This window comes from Schistocerca gregaria, chromosome 3 (genome assembly GCF_023897955.1).
Source record: "Schistocerca gregaria isolate iqSchGreg1 chromosome 3, iqSchGreg1.2, whole genome shotgun sequence".
Classification (NCBI taxonomy): Eukaryota; Metazoa; Arthropoda; class Insecta; order Orthoptera; family Acrididae; genus Schistocerca; species Schistocerca gregaria.
In genome coordinates, this window is record NC_064922.1 from 572,405,399 (window position 1) to 572,433,023 (window position 27,625).

Consider the following 27,625-nt stretch of genomic DNA (forward strand, 5'->3'; position numbering starts at 1 on the left):
GACCTTTAGTTTGTAGTGGTGCGATTGTTAAGATCACTGTGAGAAGCTAATTTATTTGGTCATGGCTTTAATATACACATTCGGTGGAGGTAGTTGATGACTGAAATTGCATGGAGAGATCCTGCCCCAACGAAATCGTTCAAATGGCACTGAGCAGTATTAGACTTAACATCTATGGTCATCAGTCCCCTAGAACTTAGAACTACTTAAACCTAACTTACCTAAGGACATCACACAACACCCAGTCATCACGAGGTAGAGAAAATCCCTGACCTCGCCGGAAATCGAACCCAAGAACCGGGGCGCGGGAAGCGAGAACGCTACCGCACGACCACGAGCTGCGGACTGCCCCAACGAAAACCGCATCAGTTTATATGATGGAGACCTCACTTTGCTTGTCGTATCTGTGGCACTGTCTCTCTTATGTCGCGATAATACAAAAGAAGCTAACCTTCAGTGAATTTTTTCTATGTAGTCCGTCAAACCTACCTGGCGCCGAACCCACACTGCGTAGCAGTTCTTCTGAAGAAGGGGGACTAATTTAATGTAGGCAGTCTCTTTAGTAGACCTGTTGAATTTTCTAAGTGTTTTGTCAATAACCTGCAGTCTTTGGTTCGTTTTCCCTACGACAGGTTGCTATTCGAGAACCATCTGTCACTGACATCGAAGTTAGGGGAGACTGACTGGGAGAAAGGCAACAAAATACCGTACAAGCAAGCCAACATGTCGAGTGCAACAGTAAAGAGCCGCACTGGAGAAACGGACACGTCTCGCACTCTGCTGTGGTCGTCAACACATACCATTAGCAAGGCAGCTACAAATGTGCTGTGTAAGGTTTTCAGCTTTTCTGTGCCGCCCCATCGCCTATCGGCAGAGGACATTATACAGGTCATTGAAATGTCGCCCTGGAAAATGTATCAAGTAGAAGCAAAAGGATTCGCCAAGGAAAAGAATTCTGCTGCATACGAAGTCTTCGCAGCAGAATATCTCATTTGAAGAAAGTGTCGCCTGAAGTAAACTCAGGAATAACGAAGTCATTGTAATTTCACAGGTGGACGAAGGCAATGTCAAAGTAATACTAGGCACAACATCAAATGAAGCCAAAATGAGCGAGTTGCTGAATGACCCCGTATAAAAAGAACAGATACGAGGCCCTACTGCGAAGATACTGGGACTCAAGCCCTGCTTAAGAGTTATAGAATCGATTTAAATGCCGCTAGGGGACTCAAGTCGAAAGCTGCAGTGTCACGAAGAACATATTGAGTACCTAATGTCCAGAAGAAAGGCTATCATTTAGACCAGTTGTCAATGGGATCAAGTCACGCACATATCATCTGGTAAAATACATGGCCCAAAAATTACGCTGCCTGGTTGCCCATACGGAGTCTTGTGTTAAAGATTCTGCCCATTTCATCCAGTACGTAATGGAGCAGCAATTGGTAGCTACATATCTCATGGCCAACGTTGAGATAAAATCTTTGTTTATCAAAGCACTTATAGCGGAAACCATTAGTATCACAAAGAAGCAAATAGCGCCAGGCATCTGCAACCTGGTGCAGTTGTGCGTGTCATCAAGATTTTTAGTTGGTAAGGAAACTTTTATGAGCAGACAGACGGAAAGGCTATGGGCTTCCCCTCTCACTTACATCAGCTGACGTAGTCATGGAAGCTTTCGAACAAACCGAGCTAAATTCCGCGCTATTGCGCCCACGCTGCTGGCTGAGGTACGTGGGCGACACATTCGTCATATGACAGCATGGAGAAGTAGAACTATGCACATTTCATGAACGCTTCAACTGCTTACGTAAGAGCCGGCCGGAGTGGCCGAGCGGTTCTGGGCGCTACAGTCTGGACCACGCGACCGCTACGGTCGCAGGTTCGAATCCTGCCTTGGGCATGGATGTGTGTGATGTCCTTAGGTTAGTTAGATTTAAGTAGTTCTAAGTTCTAGGCGACTGATGACCGCAGCAGTTAAGTCCCATAGTGTTCAGGGCTATTAGAACCATTTTGCTTACGTAAGAAGGTACGGTACACACTGGAAATGGAGTACCACGGAGTCATTCCTTTTCTGGATGTGGAGGTCTACAGACCATCAAGCGGCAAACTAACAGATAGCTGCACGCTGATTCGCACCACCATCCAGCGTAAAAGAATGAATTGCTATGTATGCTGATAGCTTGACCTCAGCGGATTACCGACGCCAACCACATACAGGCTGGACTAAACAAGCTTAATACAACATTCCGTGAAAATGGGTACAAAGACAGATACGAAAAATAGCTCTGAGCACTATGGGACTTAACATCTGTGGTCATCAGTCCCCTAGAACTTAGAACTACTTAAACCTAACTAACCTAAGGACACCACACACATCCATGCCCGAGGCAGGATTCGAATCTGTGACCGTAGCAGTAGCGCGGTTCCTGACTGAGCGCCTAGAACCGCTAGACCACCGCGGCCGTCACAGATACGAGAAAGGAGGTACAGTGAAGACAAGATAGAGGTAAGGAACAGACTCTTCCTGTTGCTTAAATACCCTATGTGAGAGCTTCAGCGAACCGTGTAGGGAAGGTGTGCGTCGCGGAAGAATCAAACCCGTATTTCAAAATGGCTTCAACATCCGTGATCTGTTGAGCCCCACTAAGAATGCCATGAATGCTCTCCTCACTGTAGACATCTACTAACTTCGATGTGAATGCGGTGAAGTCTACCTTGGTGAAACCGGGAGAACTGTTATAACTATTAGCACTGATACGTCGGAGCATAGACGTTACGTACGACTGGGACAGAAAGACAATTTCCCTCATCTCGTGGTTGTGCGGTAGAGTTCTCGCTTCCCACGCCCGGGTTACCGGGGTCGATTCCCGGCGGGGTCAGGGATTTTCTCTGCTTCGTGATGGCTGGGTGTTGTGTGCTGTCCTTAGGTTAGTTAAGTTGGGTGTTGTGTGCTGTCCTTAGGTTAGTTAGGTTTAAGTAGTTCTAAGTTCTAGGGGACTGATGACCATAGATGTTAAGTCCCATAGTGCTCAGAGCCATTTGAACCAGAAAAACAATTCAGTTGTAGCAGAACACCACCAGGAATAAGGCGATTCTGTCAGCTTTCAAGAACCTCATGCGCTTACTCGGCAGTCGTGGATCCAGAAACGTAAGGCAATAGATATTACTGAAAAATTAAACCCCCGAATATGAATAGGGAAGATGGCTAACAGTTACATACCGCCTCGATGTCCATTCCAGCCCGGCGGACCATGCGCGTTCCTCAAACAGCAGCACGCTTTTACCGGATTTGACGATATAAACAGCAGCCACGAGAGAAATACTGCTCGGCCTTAACACTTCACTAATGGAAAACGCTTCCCTGTGTGCACAAGCTGCAGATATGGTACTGACTTACATCCACCAAGGAGAGACTGCCTACCAATCAGCAGAGTGGCACAGCCTAGAGCCAGTCGATACGCTACATCCTACCAATTACCTACTACAGTTGTCTTCCAATCAGTCACCAGTAAATAGACCACCGTACGACACACCCTCAGCAACACCCTGTCTTCAAATTGTGCAGTGATGTGCAACATATGTAACGTTGGTAGCCGAAAGATAAACGGAATGGACAGTCTATAAGGGAAGACTTTCACCAGAACCCAGCAGTGAATCGGTACGAAGAAGACTGCAGCAAGTCTGTCGAAATGTTGACAAGTTAGTGCTTTAGCAGTTTATAATTGAACAATCCCCCTCTTTAATAACCAAAGGATTTAAAAAACATTATATATATAAGCTAACAATAACTGACACAGTTAAAAGGCATTTCATCAAGTAATTATCAAAACAGGAGAAAGACACTTAACGTTCGAAATCATGGGCACTAGGACCATAATCCGGGGGCCAAAAGATTCCCAAACGGTTCAAATGGCCATCGGCAATATGAGGCCATCGGCAATATGAGGTCATCGGCAATATGAGGTCATCGGCAATATGAGGTCATCGGCAATATGAGGTCATCGACAATATGAGGTCATCAGTCACCTAGACATAGAACTACATAAACCCAACTTACCTAAGGACGTCACACACGTCCATGCCCGAGGCAGGATTCGAACCTGCCAACGTAGCAGCAGCGCGGTTCCTGAACGAAGCGCCTACAACCTCTCGTCCACAGCAGTAGGCTATTGGTTTTCTGCCCTTCTAGAAGCTATGGTGAAATCGAAACAGAAGACTAGCTTCTAAAGTGCCGCATCTATCTTTAGGCTGATACTGGTACAGAAGAACATGATGACAAAGCAGAACTAACACGGTTGAATATTATACTTACTTCTACACAGTGCGACGAACTTAAATACAAACTCTAAGCTAGCAGGTCAACACGCTTTTCGCTATGCAGACCGCACTGCAGTAATAGAATGTAAGTTCACTAGCAGAGCAGATAAATATCATTACACGTGGAGTTGGCCACAGTACCTCAAGGCTACCACTGAACAATCTACCAGGCGAGTTCCATTAATTTCATTTTCCCGTCTGAACACCGAATGCTTTGAGACGTTCCATGTCTCTTCGCTTCAAGCCTGCGAGCGCTATCCCCATCACCTAATGGCAAGCACACCTGGCACACAAGCGGTAAACTATCTGTAATCGACAACGACCATGTCCATAATGATGCTTCCCAATACCCTGAATTATTTTATTCAAGATGACACTAGCCATGGAAACTTATTGACGCATAGTTGTGTTTATGTTTTATTTCATTGTGATGGTGAATCGCTCCTGCATCTAACACCAATGTTATCTCGCCTTTCTTGTTGTAGCGCTCAGTATTTAGCACCTCATTTTGAGAAAGGGTGCAAAAGAACACCTGCTATCCTCTTTTGAATAGTTACAGGTTACATGTCAAAATTAATGTGTTGTAGCGGCTAGTCACCTCACAAAACAATCCCCTGATGTCATGTAGAGAGCACATTTGATTAAGTAAACCATGATGTAGCAAATTAGAATGAGAAAACTGCTTTGAGACATTAGGGCAATAAAAAAGGTGACAGTTTAGTCCATTAGCTGGAGGTACGCTGTTCAATCCTCACAGTCAGGCGTCAGCACCATAAGCAAAATACTGCTCTGCTGTTTTTGACACTACATAACCACATTTTTCCCAGTGTTGGGGATGATCACCCTTGGTTTAGGCAAAGGAAGAGACCAGATTCGTTTTTTACGGCCATTCCCATTATAGTTTGTGTGTGGAGCCATTTGGTGGGGTGGGGGGGGGGGGGGGGTGTATGTCGAAGGATAAATTGAAACTGCGAATCTATAAAACAATGAGCATCCGTTGTTCTCTCTCACCTTTGCCCAGTTTTTTTACAGTCGGTTGTTAAATCACATGATGATCTGTGCTTCATGTTTCAGACAGCTCGCGCATCGACTCTACAGGTACTCCCACATGATAACCGTTCCATCATTAATCGCCCTTGTGGCATACTGTAGCAGCAATCCTAGCGTTAGGTCCGTCTTAAACTGGCTCCTTTGGAGACTAGCTGTAGTAGATCAATGTGCTGCATCTACGTTTGATGTATAATGTGAGCATGCGTGCTTCTGGGTTTTGTTTCACGTAATTTCAAGGCAACCTTTGCCCAGGGCTAGGTGTTAGTTTGAAAATCCTGAACAAGGGTCTGATATGTTCCGCTAAACTCAGTATTAAGATTTCGGTACACGTGTATCAATGACAAATTTATTCTATTATTGCGATCAATAACAGCATTAGGGAGGAGTTCCATATTCCTTGGCAGACACAGTCACCATCAATACAACTGCTGAAGACGATCTGTTGACGCAAGTACGGAAAGAAATACAAATTGAGGGCCCAAGGGGGTCACTTTACTTGTACAACGTCTCCAGCTGTCCCCTCATCATCCCTTTCCGCTTAATACAATTACGATTGTAATTATAATGCAAACCTAAAATATTGTCAAGAATTAATAAAGCCATTTAGCTAACAGTGATAGAGTCATTAGCAGCTTAAGCAGAGTGACCTAGCTGGATAAATGTTGGGTATCAGCGGTGTATGGTTCGCAGGTGCTGAGAGACTTGATGTGCGGCTTTGCGGACCCGGCCGCCACGGACGACTGTGGCTGCAGCCCGCTGCACACGGCAGCGGCCATGGGGCAGCTGGAGTGCGCCGCTCTGCTGGTGGACGCCGGGGCAAGCCTCGAGGGAAGGAACAACCAAGGCGTGACGCCACTGCTCATGGCAGCCACTCATGGAAGGGACACGGTAAGACAGAAGTATTAAGTAGCACACGAAAGTGATCTTCATACACGTTCATCAAGAAACGAAAATGACTCACCTAATGCCTGTTATATACTACGTGGCAAATGGTGATCACACGGAAATTTGTAGGATTTTGTATTGGAGCTGCTTTTTTCGTGGCTGCTCATCCTAGTAGACAGCTGGTTGGCGTGAAAGATACTTTGGAAATTAAGGGATATCTTTACAATTAGTCTGAATATGGAGAGTGTGGTCTCATTACAACTGTCACGCAAACGGAATTCAGTAGGATGTGCCGTACATCAATGCTGGGTGAAGCATGGAGTACACAAAAATTCTGGGAAAACAACCCTTATTATATCAGTAAATTTAATTGCACACATGAACGTTTGTAGTGAGTAATATGATGGTTGCTGTTGCCAACAATCTATTACATCGCGTAATTAACCCTCGTACTTTGGAGTCCCCAGCAAGATCTATGCTCTATGGAGGAGGATGGTTTAATCATGAACACTTACATTTACACGCACTAGAGAAACTAACACGAAAGAAAAGAGCTAAATACCTTCACCGCAACACACGTGGGTAGCAAGAGGGACTGTTCCCTTGATTTGAAGATGCAGAAAAACGGAACAAAATTTCTATTATAGTGAATTGCTGTAAAAATGAAGCATAAATAAGGGTCCCAAATAATTCAAATATTCTATAGCGGACGATTACTGTGGTCTTGGCACTATAGACTCCCTCATGACCACGTGGTCATGACAAACAAAAGCGTGCACAAATAAAGTTATCAAGTGAGACGAATTGCACAAAACTCAGTCATACAACCATGGAAATAATACGCAATATACATGCTCTCGCGAAAGGCATTCTCAACAAAATGAACTGAATCACAATAAGCTCAACACGGCTCCAAGTGTTTGATTGACAGTTGAACTGAACAACAGCCCACGTCGTCCTTGGATTTTAACGCATTTAACACTCTCAAATTAGCAAGTAAAATTTGTCACACACGATAATAAACTATGAGAGATGAAGTGAATCATCTACATTGACTAACTTTGAAAAACTTACATTAAACATAACATTAACTTCTCATCACAAAGATACTCTTACTGCCAGAAGGTCTCACCCGTCTCGCGTCACTCGGAACGCACCGCAAGCATTCGCTCTCCAACCAGATCCGTTCCCTGTGCCTACGGAAGTGGCCAGAGGAACCCTTAGTGTGGTGCCAAATTACACAAAAGGTTCGTCCAAAGCAAAGAGAAACCTCTTTGCTACTTGGTACTTGTTTCCAACTGTTGCTTGTTCTGACACAGTTTCAGACTACTACAATCCCACAGATCTACACACTGAAATCCGTGCACACTATCTTTCATACAGTCAATTGATCGGACAAGAAGAGGAAAGGAAAGATACATTGAAGTACAGCACTTTAATGTATCAGACATGGGGTGGTGCTCCGACAAGCACCAACAACCAAATGAAATATTAAAACGAAATATGGATAGTGTGCTCTGTCAACGAAAAACACACTCAGTTCCTCAGTCTTTTCCGTTTTCTTCTTTACATCTAGGGTAATAGACCATTTGCACCACCAACTGAGGTCCCAGAGACAAACAAATGAAGCTGTGTAGTATGAGAGAATTATGAATAGGCTCATGCAGAGCCCAACATAAAAGGCTGTGCAGTGTTTTGCAGCAGAGTTTGTATATGACATGGCTATTTTCACAGGTGGCACGGCCTCTATTTGGGTAGGATAAGCCTGGATAGGAGGTACTGAGTGAGTTGACTTGATAGGCCTCACGCTCTGTGGCAAGCGATTGTGAGTGGGGGTGGCCTAGTTCAGGACTAGGATGTTATATATATTGGGAAGACATTGGAACACCACTTTAGGAAGGCTGGGATGGATCCTGGATAGGGTGCCCCTCAGGACAATATGACAGATAATCAAAGCCCTGGCGAAGGACATGGTTCAGTTGTCTCGGAGCAGGATGATATTTGGTGAAGAGGGGTGCTGCCTTCTTATCTGATTCTTGGAGATGATGGGATGAGTGGAGTATGTGAAGACACAGCATGGGAAACCTGTTTGTGGACTACGTTTCCGGAGGAGGGGTGTATTTAGTGTCTGTGAACGCCCTTGTGATGCCTTAAATAATCAAAGCCCTGGCGAAGGACATGGTTCAGTTGTCTCGAAGCAGGATGATATTTGGTGAAGAGGGGTGCTGCCTTCTTATCTGATTCTTGGAGATGATGGGAAGAGTGGAGTATGTGAAGGCACAGCATGGGAAACCTGTTTGTGGACTACGTTTCCGGAGGAGGGGTGTATTTAATGTCTGTGAACGCCCTTGTGATGCCTTCTGCGTGCTAGGGAAGGGAGTTCTCGTCACTGCAGGCCTGTCATCCATAGGTGGCTGTACTGTACGGGAGGGAGTTTTTGGTGCGAGAGAGATGGCAGCCATTGAAATACATGTTTTACCGTTTGGCTGGTCAATTGTATTATCATATATACGTAGCTGGTAACTATCTGCATGTCTGTTATTGTGTCACGAAGTTTTTTGAACTGACTTGATCACAATAATTGATTGAAAATTTCTGTCTCATACACAGACGTCTGCATGACCACAGAATCTCAACACTTCACTTTATTAGTCAAATTTTATTTGCACCCACTCGATTGTATTGCTATTGGCGGATGTTAGCTTTGCATTGATGTCAGCAGTAATTCTGATACCTCTCTTCACTGTGTGAGTGTTGGACTGCTATAGGCAGATGATCTCTGCATAGTGGTGTTAGCGGTAACTCTCATAGCTGAAGTCTATGCGTACTGAAAGCGTCTCCGCATACCAATTAGTTGAACTGCAACTGTGCTTCCCATAGGCAACTGGTGCTCAGTTGTTCGAAATACACGCTGTGTTGCATCGTAGTGTTGTCAATTTATGATTTGACTGTGCATACTATTAGTGGAGTAGCACTAGCTCTTTTGTAACGTACTGGGTTACTTCTTCTTATTATCTTCTTTTAACGACTCAGATTAGTGTCGAAAGGTCTCAGTTCTGCTTTTATGTTCCACTTCACTTAATAAACCGTTGTGATATGTTACCATTTCGTTACAGTCTGTTTCCTTATTCTCTCAGTAAAGTTTTCGTTTATTATGCTGCTAAAAAAAATCTCCTCCTGATTTAACTTCCAAGAGAATTTTAAGTATCAAGTAAACTGTATAATTCTTATAAATAGTCTTTATGGGTTTGCCGCCGGATCACGTTGTGCAAATTTCACAATATTTCCTGGGAGCAACTGTCTCACATTTTCAAGTGGTTCAGCCTTGCTGATATCTAGGTGCATATATATATATACTGCCCCATGCTGACAAGGAATTGTGTACACACCACATTTCCTCAGGCCAAATTCATCCTTAACCGAACCGAACATGTTTCCCCAATTTTGCAGGTGGTTGAAAAACACTCATAAATCCCTACCGTCCTAGGACTCAACTCTTCAGATTGTTGGCGACATGGCACCAAAATACGGCAAAGAGGCCAAAGTGGCGGGTGTCTTTGTTTCTTCAGTCTGTTCCATAGATTGAACTCCCCTGGGCCTGAATGCATCACATATCTGTCTCTCAGAATAACCATTTTGTCGGAAGACTGTCTTCAAATTTCAAATATTGTATATCACTCTATAGGCTTTCAGGATAAAATGCTGCAAGTGCTCTATGAACTAACGTATGTAATGCGCTGCCGCAATCTGCAGGATGTTGGCAGCTTGTGACCTGCAGATATAGATCTGTATGCATTGGCTTGCGATAGACACTGTGTCCCAAAGTTACCCCTGGTTTCCTTTGTACCAAAACTTCAAGAAAATGTGAAGTACCATGTTTCTCCACTTCTTTGTGAAGTTTATAATTGGAGCTATTTAAGATGCTGAAGGAACGTGGGTAAAGTATCAAGTGCATGTGGCCACACCACAAATGTATCATCCACATACCGCAGAAAACAAGGGGGTTTGAGAGTGGCTGACTCCAATGCCTTTTCTTCAAAGTCCTCCATAAAATAATTAGCAATCACAGGAGGGTGGGCTTACCATGGCGGAACCGTGCACCTGTTCGAAATATTGGTCATGAATTAAGAAGTATGTTGAAGTAAGCACATGTTTGAATAATGCTACTGTGTCCTCTTCAAACCTGTGGCTAATGAGCTCCAAATAAACCTGGAAGTGCCCTTTTGTAAATAAATACACGACATCCGACGATTACAATTTAAGAATTTTCAGGCGATCTATGAAATCTTTAGAGTTTCAAATATGATGGTCTCACTTGCCTACGAGAGGTCCCAATAGTTATGTCAGATATTTGGCAAAGAAATAAATAGGTGCTCCTATGTTACTTACAACGGGACGGAGAGGTAACATATTCTTCTGGATCTTGGGTAGGCCGTAGAATCTAGGAGGCACTGCAGCCTGTTGACGCAAACCCTTAGCGACTTGCGCTGGGATCGATCTCTTCCTGATTAGTTCCAAAGTCTTTCTCTGGGACCTACCCGTCGAATAACTTTTTAATTTACTGTATGCAGGGACGTCGAGCAGTCTGTATATCTTGCTGTTATTTCTGTGCGTGAGAGAAGCCCGTCTTCTCTCAATTCTCGTAGAGCATTCCTTTCAGCTGAGGTGAAGTTAAATTTGGACCTCCTAGGTGAAGCTTAAGTTGCGGCATGTGTTACGCCTAATCTCTTCGGCAGCATCCTTAGGAAGTTTCGAAAAAACCTGCTCTATTCCATTAATCACATCTCGGATGGGAATGGTCCCTGGTGTAGTTGCAAAATTCCGACTCTCCTCTAGCACCGAAACTTCTGCGTCTTCGAAAATCTTCTCCGTGAGATTAAACAGGCTACGTCTTCTTGGCATGTCGTCTTGCGTTCGGTCTTCGAATCGATCGTATTTAGTCATTTGACGAACCTTAGCTTGTCGTTCAGTCCAGTCAGCCAGTTCCAAAGTGGCGCTGTCTACCCAGTTCCAGGATATTGCTTAAAGATTCGCTGTAATCTCTGGATGGAGTGATAGTAATAGCCTAGACACTAAAGACAGTTAATACAATTTTTTATATCAGCGACATCAGTAGTCATTACACATCGTGAGAGAGCTGAATGGGGAGCTCTGCAGAGATCACTGACTTCGAGCGGTGGTCAAGTTGTAACGCTGGAAATGAATATCCTACTATTTCCACCTATTGCACTATAATTTTTTTCCTTATTTTGTTACCTGAATATATATATATATATATATATATATATATATATATATATGTGTGTGTGTGTGTGTGTGTGTGTGTGTGTGTCTTTGTGGATGTATAATTGGTTTGTTTTGCAGGTATTATTTGTATTTTACGCTGGGTCTGGCCTAGGGGAAAACTATTCTATCGAACGATTACATCGGTCGGTCGTGTGGAGAACCAAAGTGTTTAGGATCTTTGGTAGTGTGAACTCTGCCGCATGGAGCGCGGACAGAGAGGGTCTGGCGGGAGGCTGGTGGTGGAGCAGTTGTGTTGTGTGACGCTCCCAAGAGTTGCCGCGCTTTCGGGGTTTGGGAGCATCTAATGGCGCTCGACTTGCTATTATGCTTTCTGACACGGTGTCGCGGACGGGAAGCATTAGCTGGCGCACATCAAGAGCCCGTTTCGCCTGGTGACCGTGTCGAGATGAAGGCGCGCCAACATCCAGCTTCTGCAACAGCGACGGCCGACAATGACTTACTGTCGCCACCTCCTCGACCGACGACTTCAAACCTTCAATCAACCAACAAGGAAGACTGAAAGCACGTATCGTTTTAGAACTGTATGGCAGACCTTAGATTTTAAAATTGTTCCATTTGCCTCATAAAATTACAGCAACTTAGCATGAACCTTTGTTGCTCATTGTCCCAATTGCATTGCCAATCAGGGTCCCTTCCTTTTCCGGAATGAACGCGAGTGTCGTTGAAATTCAAACGCCCGCATTAAAGTAATACCATTCCATTTCAATGCTTTAATTTCAAAGTTCAGTTAAAGTATTCATAGCTGGCTACAATATTTAAATTACACAAGCACAAATTAAGAGTGCGAGTTTTGTTACCATATTTTAGCTTACCTGTGACTGCAGCTCAGCTTGGTACGTACAAAATTTTACTATTCTTAATTGTTCAGAATCATTTTATTCAAGTTCAAGGTTAAATCTCTAATTGCGTAGATTCAAGTAGCTTTTGAATTGATTGTTGAGGTAGCCCAAGTCTAACCTTATTTCATTGAATTTCGTAGTGCTTCAGAAACATAGTTCACTATTAATTTCAGTCACTAAATTAACTTTCAATTTTACAGTTTTATTAATTCTTTTGCTAAATTAAGTAAGAGGGTAGCGAAATTTATTACTTCAGACAAACATTCACTTTTCACACAACACGTGTCAACCTTCAGTTGCCACGCTTTTAGTGCTAATTATATGTGCATTCAGTTATTATAGTAGTTGTCCAGAGGACTGGCAACCATGATTTTCCCCAAATCTCAAATACCTCATTAACGCTAATCAATTGTTAACGTAACGACCGCACATTTACTTTCTTTATTAACTTTACCCCTTTTCAAAATTAATTTCCACCAATTTCATTCGCATTTTTCCTTTCATTTAGATGTAAGCCTTACCTCCCTCTTTACCGACAGATTAACTTCGGTGACGATTGCTTTGTCCAAATTTCCATTAGGTGCACGTGGTTTAATTTTTAAGGTCGATAAGTGAGGGCGAGGTTACAAGGTGACTGGGTGTCACTTGTGTCATACATCTGTTTCCGAGATTTCCACAGTCCAAAACGTTCCTATTTATTTTTTATTTATGTATTTATTGTTTCGTGGGACCAAATTAAGGAGATGTCTCCATTGTCCTGGAACGAATCAATACATGAAATTATAACACTATATTAGAAACAAATAAAGTGAAATATAAAAAAAACATAATCAGGTAACGAGTCATAAGTATAAATATAGAAAAACAATGTAACACTGGAATTTGCTTATTTTTTTAGCTCTTCCAGGAGCTCCTCGACAGAATAGAAGGAGTGAGCCATGAGGAAACTCTTCAGTTTAGACTTAAAAGAGTTTGGGCTACTGCTAAGATTTTTGAGTTCTTGTGGTGGCTCATTGAAAAAGAATGCAGCAGAATACTGCACTCCTATCTGCACAAGAGTCAAGGAAGTGCATTCCACATGCAGATTGGATTTCTGCCTAGTATTAACAGAGTGAAAGCTGCTAACTCTTGTGCTACAGTCGCAGGTTCGAATCCTGCCTCGGGCATGGGTGTGTGTGATGTCCTTAGGTTAGTTACGTTTAAGTAGTTCTAAGTTCTAGGGGACTTATGACCACAGCAGTTGAATCCCATAGTGCTCAGAGCCATTTGAACCTTTTTTTTTTTTTTGCTAACTCGTGGGAATAGGCTAATATTGCTGACAACAAACGACATTAAAGAAAATATATACTGTGAGGGCAATATCAGAATTCCCAGACTACTGAATAGGGGTCGACAAGAGGTTCTCGAACGTACACCACATATAGTTCGAACAGCCCGTTTTTGAATCAGAAGAATTACGCCATACGACATAAGCGTATGAACATATGCGAAGTAGACTACTTTTCGTGTTGAAGTGCCACTTATTTCAGATACTGTTCTAATGGTAAATAAAGCAGCATTTAGTTTCTGAACAAGATCCTTGGACATGGCTTTCCACAACAGCTTACTATCTATCCGAACGCCTAGGAACTTGAACTGTTCCGTCTCGCTTATAATATGCCCATTGTGTCTGATCAAAACATCGGTTCTTGTTGAATTGTGAGTTAGAAACAGTAAAAAAAATTGTCTTACTGTGATTTAGCATCGAATTATTTTCCATAAGCCACAAACTTATTTCATGAACTACATTATTTGATACTGTTTCAATATTACACACACGATCCTTCACTATCAAGCTGGTGTCATCAGAAACAGAAATATTTTTTAATCACCTGTAATACTGGAAGGCATATCATTTATACAAGTAAGAAACAGCAGTGGCCCCAGCACCGACCCTTGGGGAACGCCCACTTAACAGTACCCCATTGGGACTGTACACCACTACCACTCTCTATATTGCGGGGAATTACCTTAAAGTAAGAGGTGAACCAATTGTAAGCTACTCCCCTTACTCCATAATGGTCCAACTAAGGCAATAATATTTTGTTGTCAACACAATCAAATGCATTCGTTAAATCAAAGAGAACACCTAGCGTTCGCAACCTTTTATTGAATCCATCCAAAACCTCACAGAGAAAAGAGAATATTGCATTTTCAGTTGTTATACCATTTCTAAAACCAAATTGTACATTTGTCAGTAAATTATGTGAATTAAATGCTGCAGTAACCTTGTATATACAAACTTCTCGATACCTTTACCAAACACCGATGGCATATAAATAGGTCTAAAATTTTCAAATTATAAATTTCTCCCTTTTTATAAAGTGTCGCTCACTACCGAGTACTTTAATCGGCCAGGAAACCGACCACTCCTAAAGGAAAAGTTACAGATATAGCTAAGTACTTGGCTAACATACATAGAACAGTATTCTGTTATATACCCTGGCATATCCATAAGAGTTCTTGGTCTTTAGTGATTTAATAATTAACTCAATCTCCCTCTTGTCAGTATCATGGAGGAGCATTTCAGGTAACAGTCTCGGAACACATTTTCTAAGAGCGCTATATGGTTCCCTGTTGGGACTAGGCTTCTATTTAGTTCACCTGCTATATGTAGAAAGTGATTATTAAATACTGTACATATATGCGACTAATCAGTAACACGGACATTCCCACTACGCACTGACTCTATGTTCTCGGCGTGTTTCTGCAGACCAGCCACTTCGTTTACGACTGACCATATGGTTTTAATTTTATTCTGAGACTTAGCTATTCTTTCTGCATACCACATACTTTTTGCCTTCTTAATAAAATTTTTAAGCACCTAACAATACTGTTTGTAACGGGCTGCTGCACTTAGATTTTAACAGTTTATAACATTTTGATATAGTTGCCACTTTGTTCTACAAGATATTCTTATCCCTCTAGTCAGCCACCCAGACTGCCTGTTTGTGCTAGTACCCTGTTTTGAACGTTCTAACGAAAAGCAACTTTCAAAGAGCACAAGAAAAGGCTTGAGAAAAGCATTGTATTTATCATATAGTGTATCAGCGCTGTAAACATCTTGCCACTTTTGTTTACAAAGGTCTTTGCAGCAACTGGATCAGCTTTCCTAAACAGCTGATGACTGTATTTAACACGTGCTGCACCACAAAAATCTTTTAGAGTTGAAATTTGTGCATCATGGTCTGAAAGGCCATTTACCTTTTTGCTAACAGAATGCCCTTCTAGTAATGAGGAATGAACAAAAATGTTGTCTATGGTTGTTCTACTGTTTCCTTGCACTCTCGTTGGCATAAGATTATATGAATTAAGGAGGTCTACCAGCATCCTCTTCCTTGTACCACCACTTATACAATTAATATTTAAGTCACCACATATAACAAACTTTTTGTATTTCCTATAAAGTGTACCAAGAACCTCCTCTAGCTTTAGCAGAAATATTGTGAAATCGGAGTCTGGGGCTCTATAAATAACAACAGTTACAAGTTTAGCTCCGTTAAATTTAACCACGCCACCACAACATTCAAACACCTTTTCAGTGCAGTACTTTGAAACATAAATTGATTCAAATGGGATGCCGTTTTTCATATACAGGGCTACTACCCCACACCGCAAAGAGCCCCTCGAAAACCTGCCAGCCAACCTGTATCCTGGTAAAGGAAACCCCTGAATTATCTCCTTATTTAATAAGTGTTCAGATACACCAGTAATTTCAGAGTCAACATCTATAAGCAGTTCACTAACGTTATCTCTAATACCTTGTATATTTTAATGAAATATACTGATTCCCTCATTACTCGGATACCTAAGATTTGTCAAAAGTGGTTCTTTTGTTATAGAGACTCCACTTAAGCAGGAATACCTATCAGCTGACTTCAATCTAAAAACGGTGCAGCTCTAACACCCACTACTGCAAGAATTTTCCCATGAGTGATCCCACCAACCCCACCTATGCTGTCACCTATAAGTTTTGCCAACCTCCCCTTCGCAAACCTGTTGAGGTGCAGGCCATGTCTAGTGAAACCCGTCCTGCTGATAGACCCCACCGACACCACTGAAATGTGACCCACGCTTTCTGTCATTAGCGCACCCCCAAGTCTCATGTTATTACGCCTGACGGCTGTATTAAGATGAGGCCGATCGTGACGCTGAAACAGTTCCACGAAATGCACATTCATGTTGCCAGTATGAGTGGCTAACTTTTACAGGTCACCATCTATGTCAAACTCCCCAACCCTATCAATACTATTACCAGCCCCACCCACAATCACTACCTGATCCTCTTTAGTAAAATCCCTACATAACACCCCTATGTTAATAGTCATCTGAGCCAATCCTGCATTAGGCTTCACAATGCTGGTGTCCTGGTACTCACTCCCCAACACTTTCTGCAACTGCTGTCCTACACCTCTGCCATGAGAACTACCTAACAGCAGAACCTTCTTCTTCCTCTACGATTTTGCAACTGTTCTAGCCACCGTCACTACTGAGGTCTGCTGCATACTTCCTACATCTACAGCTACTAGAGATTCCTCTCCACTAGACTCTGACAGTTGGTCATATCTATTGTAGACACCAATAGTAAAACTATCTGAAAATCTTCTCCTATCAGATCTCTTGCCAATAGCCAGCTCCAATTCCCCAACCCCCTTCTCCCTCCTCATCCTATCTAGCTCCTCCTGTGCGTTTTTCAACTGCACCTGAAGGGCACATATCTTACGCTCCTAGTCCTCTATCAACTTTCTCTTTGCTACATAACCTGCAGTTCCAGGAGAGGATCTCATCAGAATGACCACTGGCTTCCCCATTGCATTCCCCCCAGTGAAAATAATGCGAACAAGCCTCACACCGCAGTCCACTACTCACGAACCTACGGCAAAGCCCTCACTTCTCACTCATGGTAAAATTTTACTTTTTCTAAGTTCCGCTACTACAATAAGAAGATGTTAAAAACCTGACTACAATAATCACAAACTTACTCTATAAGGGAAGTAACTACTATTATTAACAGTATTATTAAACTACCAATGTGAATATAACAGAAGACTAATACAGAAAGAGAATCAAACGTCTAATGACACAGTAATGAAGCTGAAAACAGTTCCCAAAAGGTTCTTCTGAAATTATTTAATCAGAAACACAAAAAACTCCGGTTGAAGACAACTAAAGCTCCTAAATAAACCACTATACACAAACAATTAATTAGTACTTAACTTTCGATGCGCCGCGACAGCTTCAACTGGTCAGCGTGGAATGTAAACACAGTTAAGAGGTTACGTTGCTCGATATGAAACACTCACAAATATCAGGTCAGAAGAAAGGCAGAGGTGAATGAAGAAACCACTAATTAGTCACTTATATAGTAAATATTATCACAAAAACCGTTAAAATATCTATCTGAAACCTAAAAATATATAAAATCTTGGAGAACGATCTCACACGCAGTCACTTGCTTATGAGGTCACACCACTGTTTCAGATGCGATAGTGAAGTGGAAACGTGAAGGGACACGTACAACACAAAAGCGTACAAGCCGACCTCTTCTGTTGACTGACAGAGACCGCCGACAGTTGAAGAGGGTCGTAACGTGTAATAGGCAGACATCTATCCAGACCATCACACAGGAATCCCAAACTGCATCAGGATCCACTGCAAGTAAATGGCAGTTAGGCAGGAGGTGAGAAAACCTGGATTTCACTGTCGAGCGGGCGCTCATAAGCCACACGTCACGCCTGTAAATGGCAAACGACACCTCGCTTGGTATAAGGAGCATAAAAATTGGACGACTGAACAGTGGAAAAACGTTATGTGCAGTGACGAATCACTGTACACAATGTTGCGATCCTATGGCAGGCTGGGGGTATGAGCAATGCCCGGTGAACGTCATCTCAAAGAGTGTGTAGTGTCAACAGTAAAATTCGGAGGCCGTGTTGTTATGATGTGGTCGTGTTTTTCATTGAGGGGGCTTGCACCCCATGTTTTGCGAGGAACTATCACAACACAGGCCTACACTGATGTTTTAAGCAACATCTTGCTTTCCACTTTTGAAGAGCAATTCGGGGATGCCGATTGCATCTTTCAACACGATCGAGCACCTGTTCATGATGCACCGCCTGTGGCGAAGGGATTAGACTACAATACCATCCCTGTAATGGAATGGCCTGGACAGCGTCCTGAACTGAATCCTATAGAACAACTTGGGGATGTTTTGGAACGCCGACTTCGCACCAGGTCTCACCGACCGACATTAATACCTCTCGTCAGAGCAGCACTCCGTGAAGAATGTGGTGCCATTCTGCAAGAAACCTTTCAGCAACCGATTGAACATATGTCTACGAGAGTGGGGGCTGTCATCAAAGCTAAGTGTGGAGCAACACCATAGTGAATTCCAGCATTACCGATGGAGGGCACCACCAACTTGTAAGTCATTTTCAGCCGGTATCCGGATATTTTTCATCACATAGAGTATTATTTCTTGGTGACAACAATTTGTTCTTATTAACATTGAAGTATAATTTCTTGGTATTCGCGAATCATTAGAAATTCAGATGCCGCAAATTACCTCGTGGTTCCGACTACTTCTCCTTGCAGAGTTTCCTTATAAATGATGGTCTACACGCTTGATGGAGTCACATCAATTTGTAACAGTTGAAACGTGAGCATGGCCGGTAGTGCAGTACCGATATACAGTTCTCGAACTTTAGTATTCTACTGCATATTGGAATATTCAATTCATTTAAATTAGTAGACTAATTTATTCCGAGAATTACGTACACAAAGAATGATGACTCATAGCATGCTGCTGTAGACGTTTATTTAAGGTCTTCACATAAGAGACTGAGGAGCTATTAGTTTAAAATTTGTGTTTTCTTCTCCTTCTCCCTTGTTAATTGGGTTGAAGGAATCTTCCATGTGCCTTATTCCTTGAAGATGCAGTTGGCGATGGCGACTCCCTGCCGCAGCTGCGCCTATGTCATACGATCGACTGCCTCGAACGCAACACCGCCTGCAGCCTAGTGAATACCTCAAACAAAATACACATAAATACATTCATACACAAATTTAGTATACAATAGCCAAATAAAATATGGATTTGAAGAATAACATCTTATATAACAATACCAAAATAACACCAGAACGTGGCATGTTTACTTATTCATACACGATATTGAGGGAGCAGAAATTTTATCGTGATGTCTTTCATACACATTCCGGATGTTAAGTCTCAAAATTTTGGCATCCTTTCAAGTAATTGGTCAATATACTTAAAGTATCGTGTTTCCGCTAATTCGCGGCTTTTTAGTAGCTCATCTGAAAGAACAGTATGTTAGTACACGGGGTTGTTTCACATGCTCAAGCAATCTTTTGGAGACAACTGTTGAGGTCAGAAACATACGACTGGTCTATGCGTTTGCAAAATGGCTAGATTTTGACTGATGACGACGACCATTCCGGTTCAAAAATGACTGGCAGTACACCAGATAGGTTGAGAAGGGGAGGATTCTGATCCTACAAGGTAGTAGAGATTGTACGTGAGAACGCATTCTGTCGGAAGAACTGAACACGAGAAAGATTGCAGTGGAGTTTCCAACGACAGCTTCAAGTCGATCAGAAGCTGCATCACGTGTAAAACTGCCAGCGCAAAAAATGCTCCTATCGAAGCTTGAAAAGGTCGAATAAAGTTTTGATAGTTTACTTTTGTGAAACAAACATAACGCAAAACTAATTTTACACATCCGACCATATTTTACGTACAAAAAAAGTGATTCATGTGCACACCATCACTACAGCATAGGTTTCCAGAACCTCTCTGATAATAAAGGAGTAAATGACTAATAGTAATACAGGGTATCCACCGACATGCGCAATATGGTGGCTTCCCAGTTGTGTATGTACATGTTTATTTTCATCATCAAGAGTTCATAGTCAACCCATAGAAACGACCTGTTTCGTGCTGGGAGACTGATTGGCGCTGCTCACGAAGTCGTCTTGTAATGTACCACCCCTTTCACAGATGCAAAATACACTCAGCATTCTAATTAAGCGGTGTAAAGGTAAAGTCTTCGTTAGCCTTCCGTGAGTAAACTGAGGATGAGTGGCAGATAACCTGTGGAAATAATGTGCAGTGATATTAACGACGACTGACTTTACTTTCTGCTTGCAAATCCACACTGGCAGGGTCCTTGAGAGTGACTTTGGTCCATTTTAGGTGCTGAGGGAGCTGCTCGCTCGGGGAGCGGATGCGACGGCCTCGGACAGCTACGGCAGGACGGCGCTGCACCTGGCGGCCGAGGGGAACCACGCAGAGTGCGCCAGCGCGCTGCTGGAGGTGCTGAAGGGGGGCGACCGTGAGCGCGCCAGCCAGGGGGGAGCGACAGCCCTTCTGGCGGCGGCAGCGGCCGGCAACAGCGCGGTGAGTCATCCCCACCTGCTGCACACTGCTGCTCTGCGCTTCACGGCGCACTGCAGTCCGCGTCTAGGTAACCCTGTACTGCTGGAGAGCCAGTCCAGGTGTGATCACGGGGTAGACCTCGCTTCGTCTGCCGTCTGAACTTTACAGTATAACCTAGCTTACTACTCAGAATTGCTCGGGTATGTGTTTATCCCAATCTTCTCTTAGTCCTTCGCATCCTTCACCATCCTTCTGTCAATTTCCACCATCCTTTCCCTTGGAACTTAAATCCACTCTTGAACCTCCCTTATCTCCGTCATTGCTTCTTCGATGAGTAAGGCGAAAGACTACGTCCCTGTCTTACACGCTTTTCAAACCGAGGACTTCGTTCTTAGTTTTCCACTCTAATTGTTCCCTCTTTGCTCTTACATACAGGGTGTTTCAAAAATGACCGGTATATTTGAAACGGCAATAAAAACTAAACGAGCAGCGATAGAAATACACCGTTGGTTGCAATATGCTTGGGACAACAGTACATTTTCAGGCGGACAAACTTTCGAAATTACACTAGTTACAATGTTCAACAACAGATGGCGCTGCAAGTGATGTGAAAGATATAGAAGACAACACAGTCTGTGGGTGCGCCATTCAGTACGTCGTCTTTCTGCTGTAAGTGTGTGCTGTTCACAACGTGCAAGTGTGTTGTGGACAACATGGTTTATTCCTTAGAACAGAGGATTTTTCTGGTGTTGGAATTCCACCGCCTAGAACACAGTGTTGTTGCAACAAGACGAAGTTTTCAACGGAGGTTTAATGTAACCAAAGGACCGAAAAGCGATACAATGAAGGATCTGTTTGAAAAATTTCAACGGACTGGGAACGCGACGGATGAACGTGCTGGAAAGGTAGGGCGACCGCGTACGGCAACCACAGAGGGCAACGCGCAGCTAGTGCAGCAGGTGATCCAACAGCGGCCTCGGGTTTCCGTTCGCCGTGTTGCAGCTGCGGTCCAAATGACGCCAACGGCCACGTATCGTCTCATGCACCAGAGTTTACACCTCTATCCATACAAACTTCAAATGCGGCAACCCCTCAGCGCCGCGACCATTGCTGCACGAGAGACATTCGCTAACGATATAGTGCACAGGATTGATGACGGCGATATGCATGTGGGCAGCATTTGGTTTACTGACGAAGCTTATTTTTACCTGGACGGCTTCGTCAATAAACAGAACTGGCGCATATGGGGAACCGATAAGCCCCATGTTGCAGTCCCATCGTCCCTGCATCCTCAAAAAGTACTGGTCTGAGCCGCCATTTCTTCCAAAGGTATCATTGGCCCATTTTTCAGATCCGAAACGATTACTGCATCACGCCATATGGACATTCTTCGTGAATTTGTGGCGGTACAAACTGCCTTAGACGACACTGCGAACACCTCGTGGTTTATGCAAGATGGAGCCCTGCCACATCGCAAGGCCGACGTCTTTAACTTCCTGAATGAATATTTCGATGATCGTGTGATTGCTTTGGGCTATCCGAAACATACAGGAGGCTGCGTGGATTGGCCTCCCTATTCGCCAGACATGAACCCCTGTGACTTCTTTCTGTGGGGACACTTGAAAGACCAGGTGTACCGCCAGAATCCAGAAACAATTGAACAGCTGAAGCAGTACATCTCATCTGTATGTGAAGCCATTCCGCCAGACACGTTGTCAAAGGTTTCGTGTAATTTCATTCAGAGACTACGCCATATTATTGCTACGCATGGTGGATATGTGGAAAATATCTTACTATATTGTTTCCCAGACTGCAGCGCCATCTGTTGATGACAATTGTAACTACTGTAATTTCGAAAGTTTGTCTGCCTGAAAATGTACTGTTGTCCCAAGCGTAGGTGCAACCACAACGGAGGGGTATCTGTTGAGAGGCCCGACAAACGTGTGGTTCCTGAAGAGGGGCAGCAGCCTTTTCAGTACTTGCAAGGGCAACAGTCTGGATGATTGATCTGGCCTTTTAACATTAATCAAAACGGCCTTGCTGTGCTGGTACTGCGAACGGCTGAAAGCAAGGGGAAACTACGGCCATAATTTTCCCCGAGGGCATGCAGGTTTACTGTATGATTAAATGATGGCTTCCACTTGGGTAAAATATTACGGAGGCAAAATAGTCTCCCATTCGGATCTCCAGACAGGGACTCCTCAAGAGGATGTCGTTATGAGGAGAAAGAAAACAGGCGTTCTACAGATCGGAGCATGGAATGTCAGATCACTCAATCGGGCAGGTAGGTTAGAAAATTTAAAAAGGGAAATGGATAGGTTAAAGTTAGATATAGTGGGAATTAGTGAAGTTCGGTGGAAGGAGGAACAAGACTTCTGGTCAGGTGACTACAGGTTTATAAACACAAAATCAAATAGGGGTAATGCAGGAGTAGGTTTAATAATGAATTGGAAAATAGGAATGCGGGTAAGCTACTACAAACAGCATAGTGAATTCATTATTGTGGCCAAAATAGATACGAAGCCCACACCTACTACAATAATGAAAGTTTATATGCCAACTAGCTCTGCAGATGACGAAGAAATTGAAGAAATGTATGATGAAATAAAAGAAATTATTCAGATAGTGAAGGGTGACGAAAATTTAATAGTCATGGGTGACTGGAATTCGGTTGTAGGAAAATGGAGAGAAGGAAACGTAGTAGGTGAATATGGATTGGGGAAGAGAAATGGAAGAGGAAGCCGCCTGGTAGAATTTTGCACAGAGCACAACTTAATCATAGCTAACGCTTGGTTTAAGAATCGTGAAAGAAGGTTGTATACATGGAAGAACCCTGGAGATACTTAAAGGTATCAGATAGATTATATAATGGTAAGACAGAGATTTAGGAACCCTGTTTTAAAATTTAAGACAATTCCAGGGGCAGATGTGGACTCTGACCACAATCTATTGGTTATGACCTGTAGATTAAAACTGAAGAAACTGCAAAAAGGTGGGAATTTAAGGAGATGGGACCTGGATAAACTGAAAGAACCAGAGGTTGTACAGAGTTTCAGGAAGAGCACAAGAGAACAATTGACAGGAATGGGGGAAAGAAATATAGTAGAAGAAGAATGGGTAGCTTTGAGGGATGAAGTAGTGAAGGCAGTGGCGGTTCAAGTAGGTAAAAAGACGAGGGCTAGAAGAAATCCTTGGGTAACAGAAGAAATATTGAATTTAATTGATGAAAAGAGAAAATATAAAAATGCAGTAAATGAAGCAGGCAAAAAAGAATACAAACGTCTCAAAAAGGAGATCGACAGGAAGTGCAAAATGGCTAAGCAGGGATGGCTAGAGGACAAATGTAAGGATGTAGAGGCTTATCTCACTAGGAGTAAGATAGATACTGCCTACAGGAAAATTGAAGAGACCTTTGGAAATAAGAGAACCACTTGTATGATCATCAAGAGCTCAGATGGAAAACCAGTTCTAAGCAAAGAAGGGAAAGCAGAAAGATGGAAGGAGTATATAGAGGGTCTATACAATGGCGATGTACTTGAGGACAATATTATGGAAATGGAAGAGGATGTGGATGAGGATGAGATGCGAGATGCGATACTGCGTGAAGAGTTTGACAGAGCAATGAAAGACCTGAGTCGAAACAAGGCCCCCGGAGTAGACAACATTCCATTAGAACTACTGACGGCCTTGGGAGAGCCAGTCATTACAAAACTCTACCAGCTGGTGAGCAAGATGCATGAGACAAGCGAAATACCCTCAGACTTCAAGAAGAATATAATGATTCCAATCCCAAAGAAATCAGGTGTTGGCAGATGTGAAAATTACCGAACTATCAGTTTAATAAGTCACAGCTGCATAACACTAACGCGAATTCTTTACAGACAAATGGAAAAACTGGTAGATGCGGACCTAGGGGAGCATCAGTTTGGATTCCGTAGAAATACTGGAACACTTGAGGCAATACTGACCTTATTACTTATCTTAGAAGAAAGATTAAGGAAAGGCAAACCTACGTATCTATCATTTGTAGACTTATAGAAAGCTTTTGACAATGTTGACTGGAATACTCTCAAATTCCAAACGTGGCAGGGGTAAAATACAGGGAGCGAAAGGCTATTTACAATATGTGTAGAAAGCAGATGGCAGTTACAAGGGTCAAGGGACATGAAAGGGAAGCAGATGTTGGGTAGTGAGTAAGATAGGGTTGTAGCCTCTCCCTGATGTTATTCAATCTGTATATTGAGCAAGCAGTAAAGGAAACAAAAGCAAAATTTCGGAATAGGTATTAAAATCCAGGGAGAAGAAATAAAAACTTTGAGGTTCGCCGATGACATTGTAATTCTGTCAGAGACAGCAAAGGACTTGGAAGAGCAGTTGAACGGAATGGACAGTGTCTTGAAAGGAGGATATAAGAGACATCAACAAAAGCAAAACGAGGATAATGGAATGTAGTCAAATTAAGTCGGGTGATGCTGAGGGAATTAGATTAGCAAATGAGACACTTAAAGTAGTGAAGGAGTTTTGATATTTGGGGAGCAAAGTAACTGATGATGGTCGCAGTAGAGGGGTTATAAAAAATGTAGACTGGCGATGGGAAGGAAAGCGTTTCTGAAGAAGAGAAATTTATTAACATCGAGTATAGATTTAAGTGTCAGGAAGCCATTTCTGAAAGTATTTGTGTGGAGTGTAGCCATGTATGGAAGTGAAACATGGACAAACATTTTGGACAAGAAGAGAATAGAAGCTTTCGAAATGTGGTGCTACAGAAGAATGCTGAAGATTAGATGGGAAGATCACATAACGAACGAGGAGGTATTGAATAGGATTGGGGAGAAGATAAGTTTGTGGCACAACTTGATGAGCAGAAGGGATCGGTTGGTAGGACATGTTCTAAGGCATCAGAGGATCACCAATTTAGTACTGGAGGGCAGCGTGGAGGATAAAAATCGTAGAGGGAGACCAAGAGATGAATACCCTAAGCAGATTCAGAAGGATGTAGGTAGCAGAAGGTACTGGGAGATGAAGATGCTTGCACAGGATAGAGTGATATGGAGAGCTGCATCAAACCAGTCTCAGGACTGAAGACCACAACATCATCAACAACAACAAGGCAGCGGTATGGTAAAAACAAGATATTAAATAAAGATGGCATGAACATGAGCCACGTAGGGCTCAACCTCCCCCCCCCCCCCCCTTAATCATCAACCCATTGGTGACATGCCAAAATGAAACAGACTGGCAGGTCAACAAACGAAAACAAGGACAATAGCTAAGTAGCTGCAAGCGGAACACTCCCTCGGACCCACCCCCCTCCCTCCCCCTGCAGAGCTGAAATGCTTGTGCTAGGAGGGCAGAGCGTATTAGCTTTTGGAAAGAGTTCAAAATTATTTCATGTCAGTTGCACTGAACATACGAAGTTTATTTATCAACACACAATAATATAACAACAATGCAAAACACTCAAAACTTCAATCGACCTCGTTGGGTATCTTCAGATCAGCTGTAGGCCACACTTAAAATGGAAGAAAAAGGCCTAATCAAAAATTGAAATACAAGGTTTTTCTGGAGGTTTCACCCAAGAATATTTTCTAAATCTTCAATCTAATGGGCTGACGGCCTCAGCACTTTAATTTTAATGGAACTTGGCTGGAGGTCCCATATTGAGCAATCAGAAGTTTCCATCAAGAAGCAGAAGGCCTTATCTTGAACTATTGAATGCGATATTCGGCAGAAGACACATACATAAGCATCACAGTCTTATGTCTTAAGTGCAAGACAATAACATTAGTTTAAGATATATTAAAATTTCGCTGAAGGCCACAAATCTACACAATAATTGAACGGCTCCATGTACAACAACTGACGTAATAATAAACGCTCCATCATGTCATCCATTAAAATACAAAACAGCATCTTTTAAAACCATTATATGTAGGATATTGAAATTACCTCTTCAACCTGATGCAATCTAGAATGAAACTGATACCATAAAACAAATAGCAGTTGATAACAATTATGATGCTCATCAAGTTGGTCTGTTATATTAAAAATTGCAGCAAACTAATAACGCTGTTATTAATTCTAAGAAGAGATTTACAAAAATGACATACATGGGACCTATTTCAGATAACATAAATTATTTAAGAATACAAGTGCATTCAAAGCCAATAATCCGCTACAGATGAAATTGAAACAAACAATTGGGGAATCAAATATGTACCAAAAGTCAGGCGTTTACAAAATACAATGTAACGACTGTGAGAAACAGTACACTGGCCAAACCGGCCGTAACTTTCCAACACGTTTCAAGGAACTTACTACTAGTACTACAAGTACCAAATCAATATTTGGTCAACACCTTGATCCATAGAATCATTCTGAGATGCCTTAAAAATTGTCACATGTGAAAATTGCAATCTACATAGGAACTTCATAGACAATATTTCATAATTGTGCACAAGTATTATGCCCTCTCGATTACTTTCTTTCGTAATATTGATTTGTAAGAATTAATTAGTATGTACTGAGTAATCTATATAAATGGAAGTCTTATTACAGCATGAAACCGTATCAGTGCAGCATGTACTACAACACGGCTGTTAACGATTTTTGCAGCCTCATTAGAAAGAGCCCAGACAGAACGTCTATCGTTTCATTAAAAACATGTAGCTATTCAATAGTACGTCGTCTGACTTAACAGTGTTTGCCATTCGACTTTCACAACAACATGCAGCAGGCATCTTTCCAACGGTGTCTCTCGTCACCATGGAAACCACTAGTTTGTCTATCGACTTTA

General features: G+C 42.6%; 1 protein-coding gene across 1 annotated transcript in view; it reads left to right on the forward strand.

The window, feature by feature from the left end:
- The window catches only part of LOC126355974 (uncharacterized), a 626,068-nt gene that overhangs the window by 305,738 nt on the left and 292,705 nt on the right, over positions 1 to 27,625 (forward strand). Inside the window, exons 12-13 of the mRNA XM_050006583.1 lie at positions 6,055 to 6,252; positions 20,647 to 20,850. Of these exons, the coding sequence (XP_049862540.1) occupies positions 6,055 to 6,252; positions 20,647 to 20,850 (402 nt within the window). The remainder of the gene's footprint in view (positions 1 to 6,054; positions 6,253 to 20,646; positions 20,851 to 27,625) is intronic.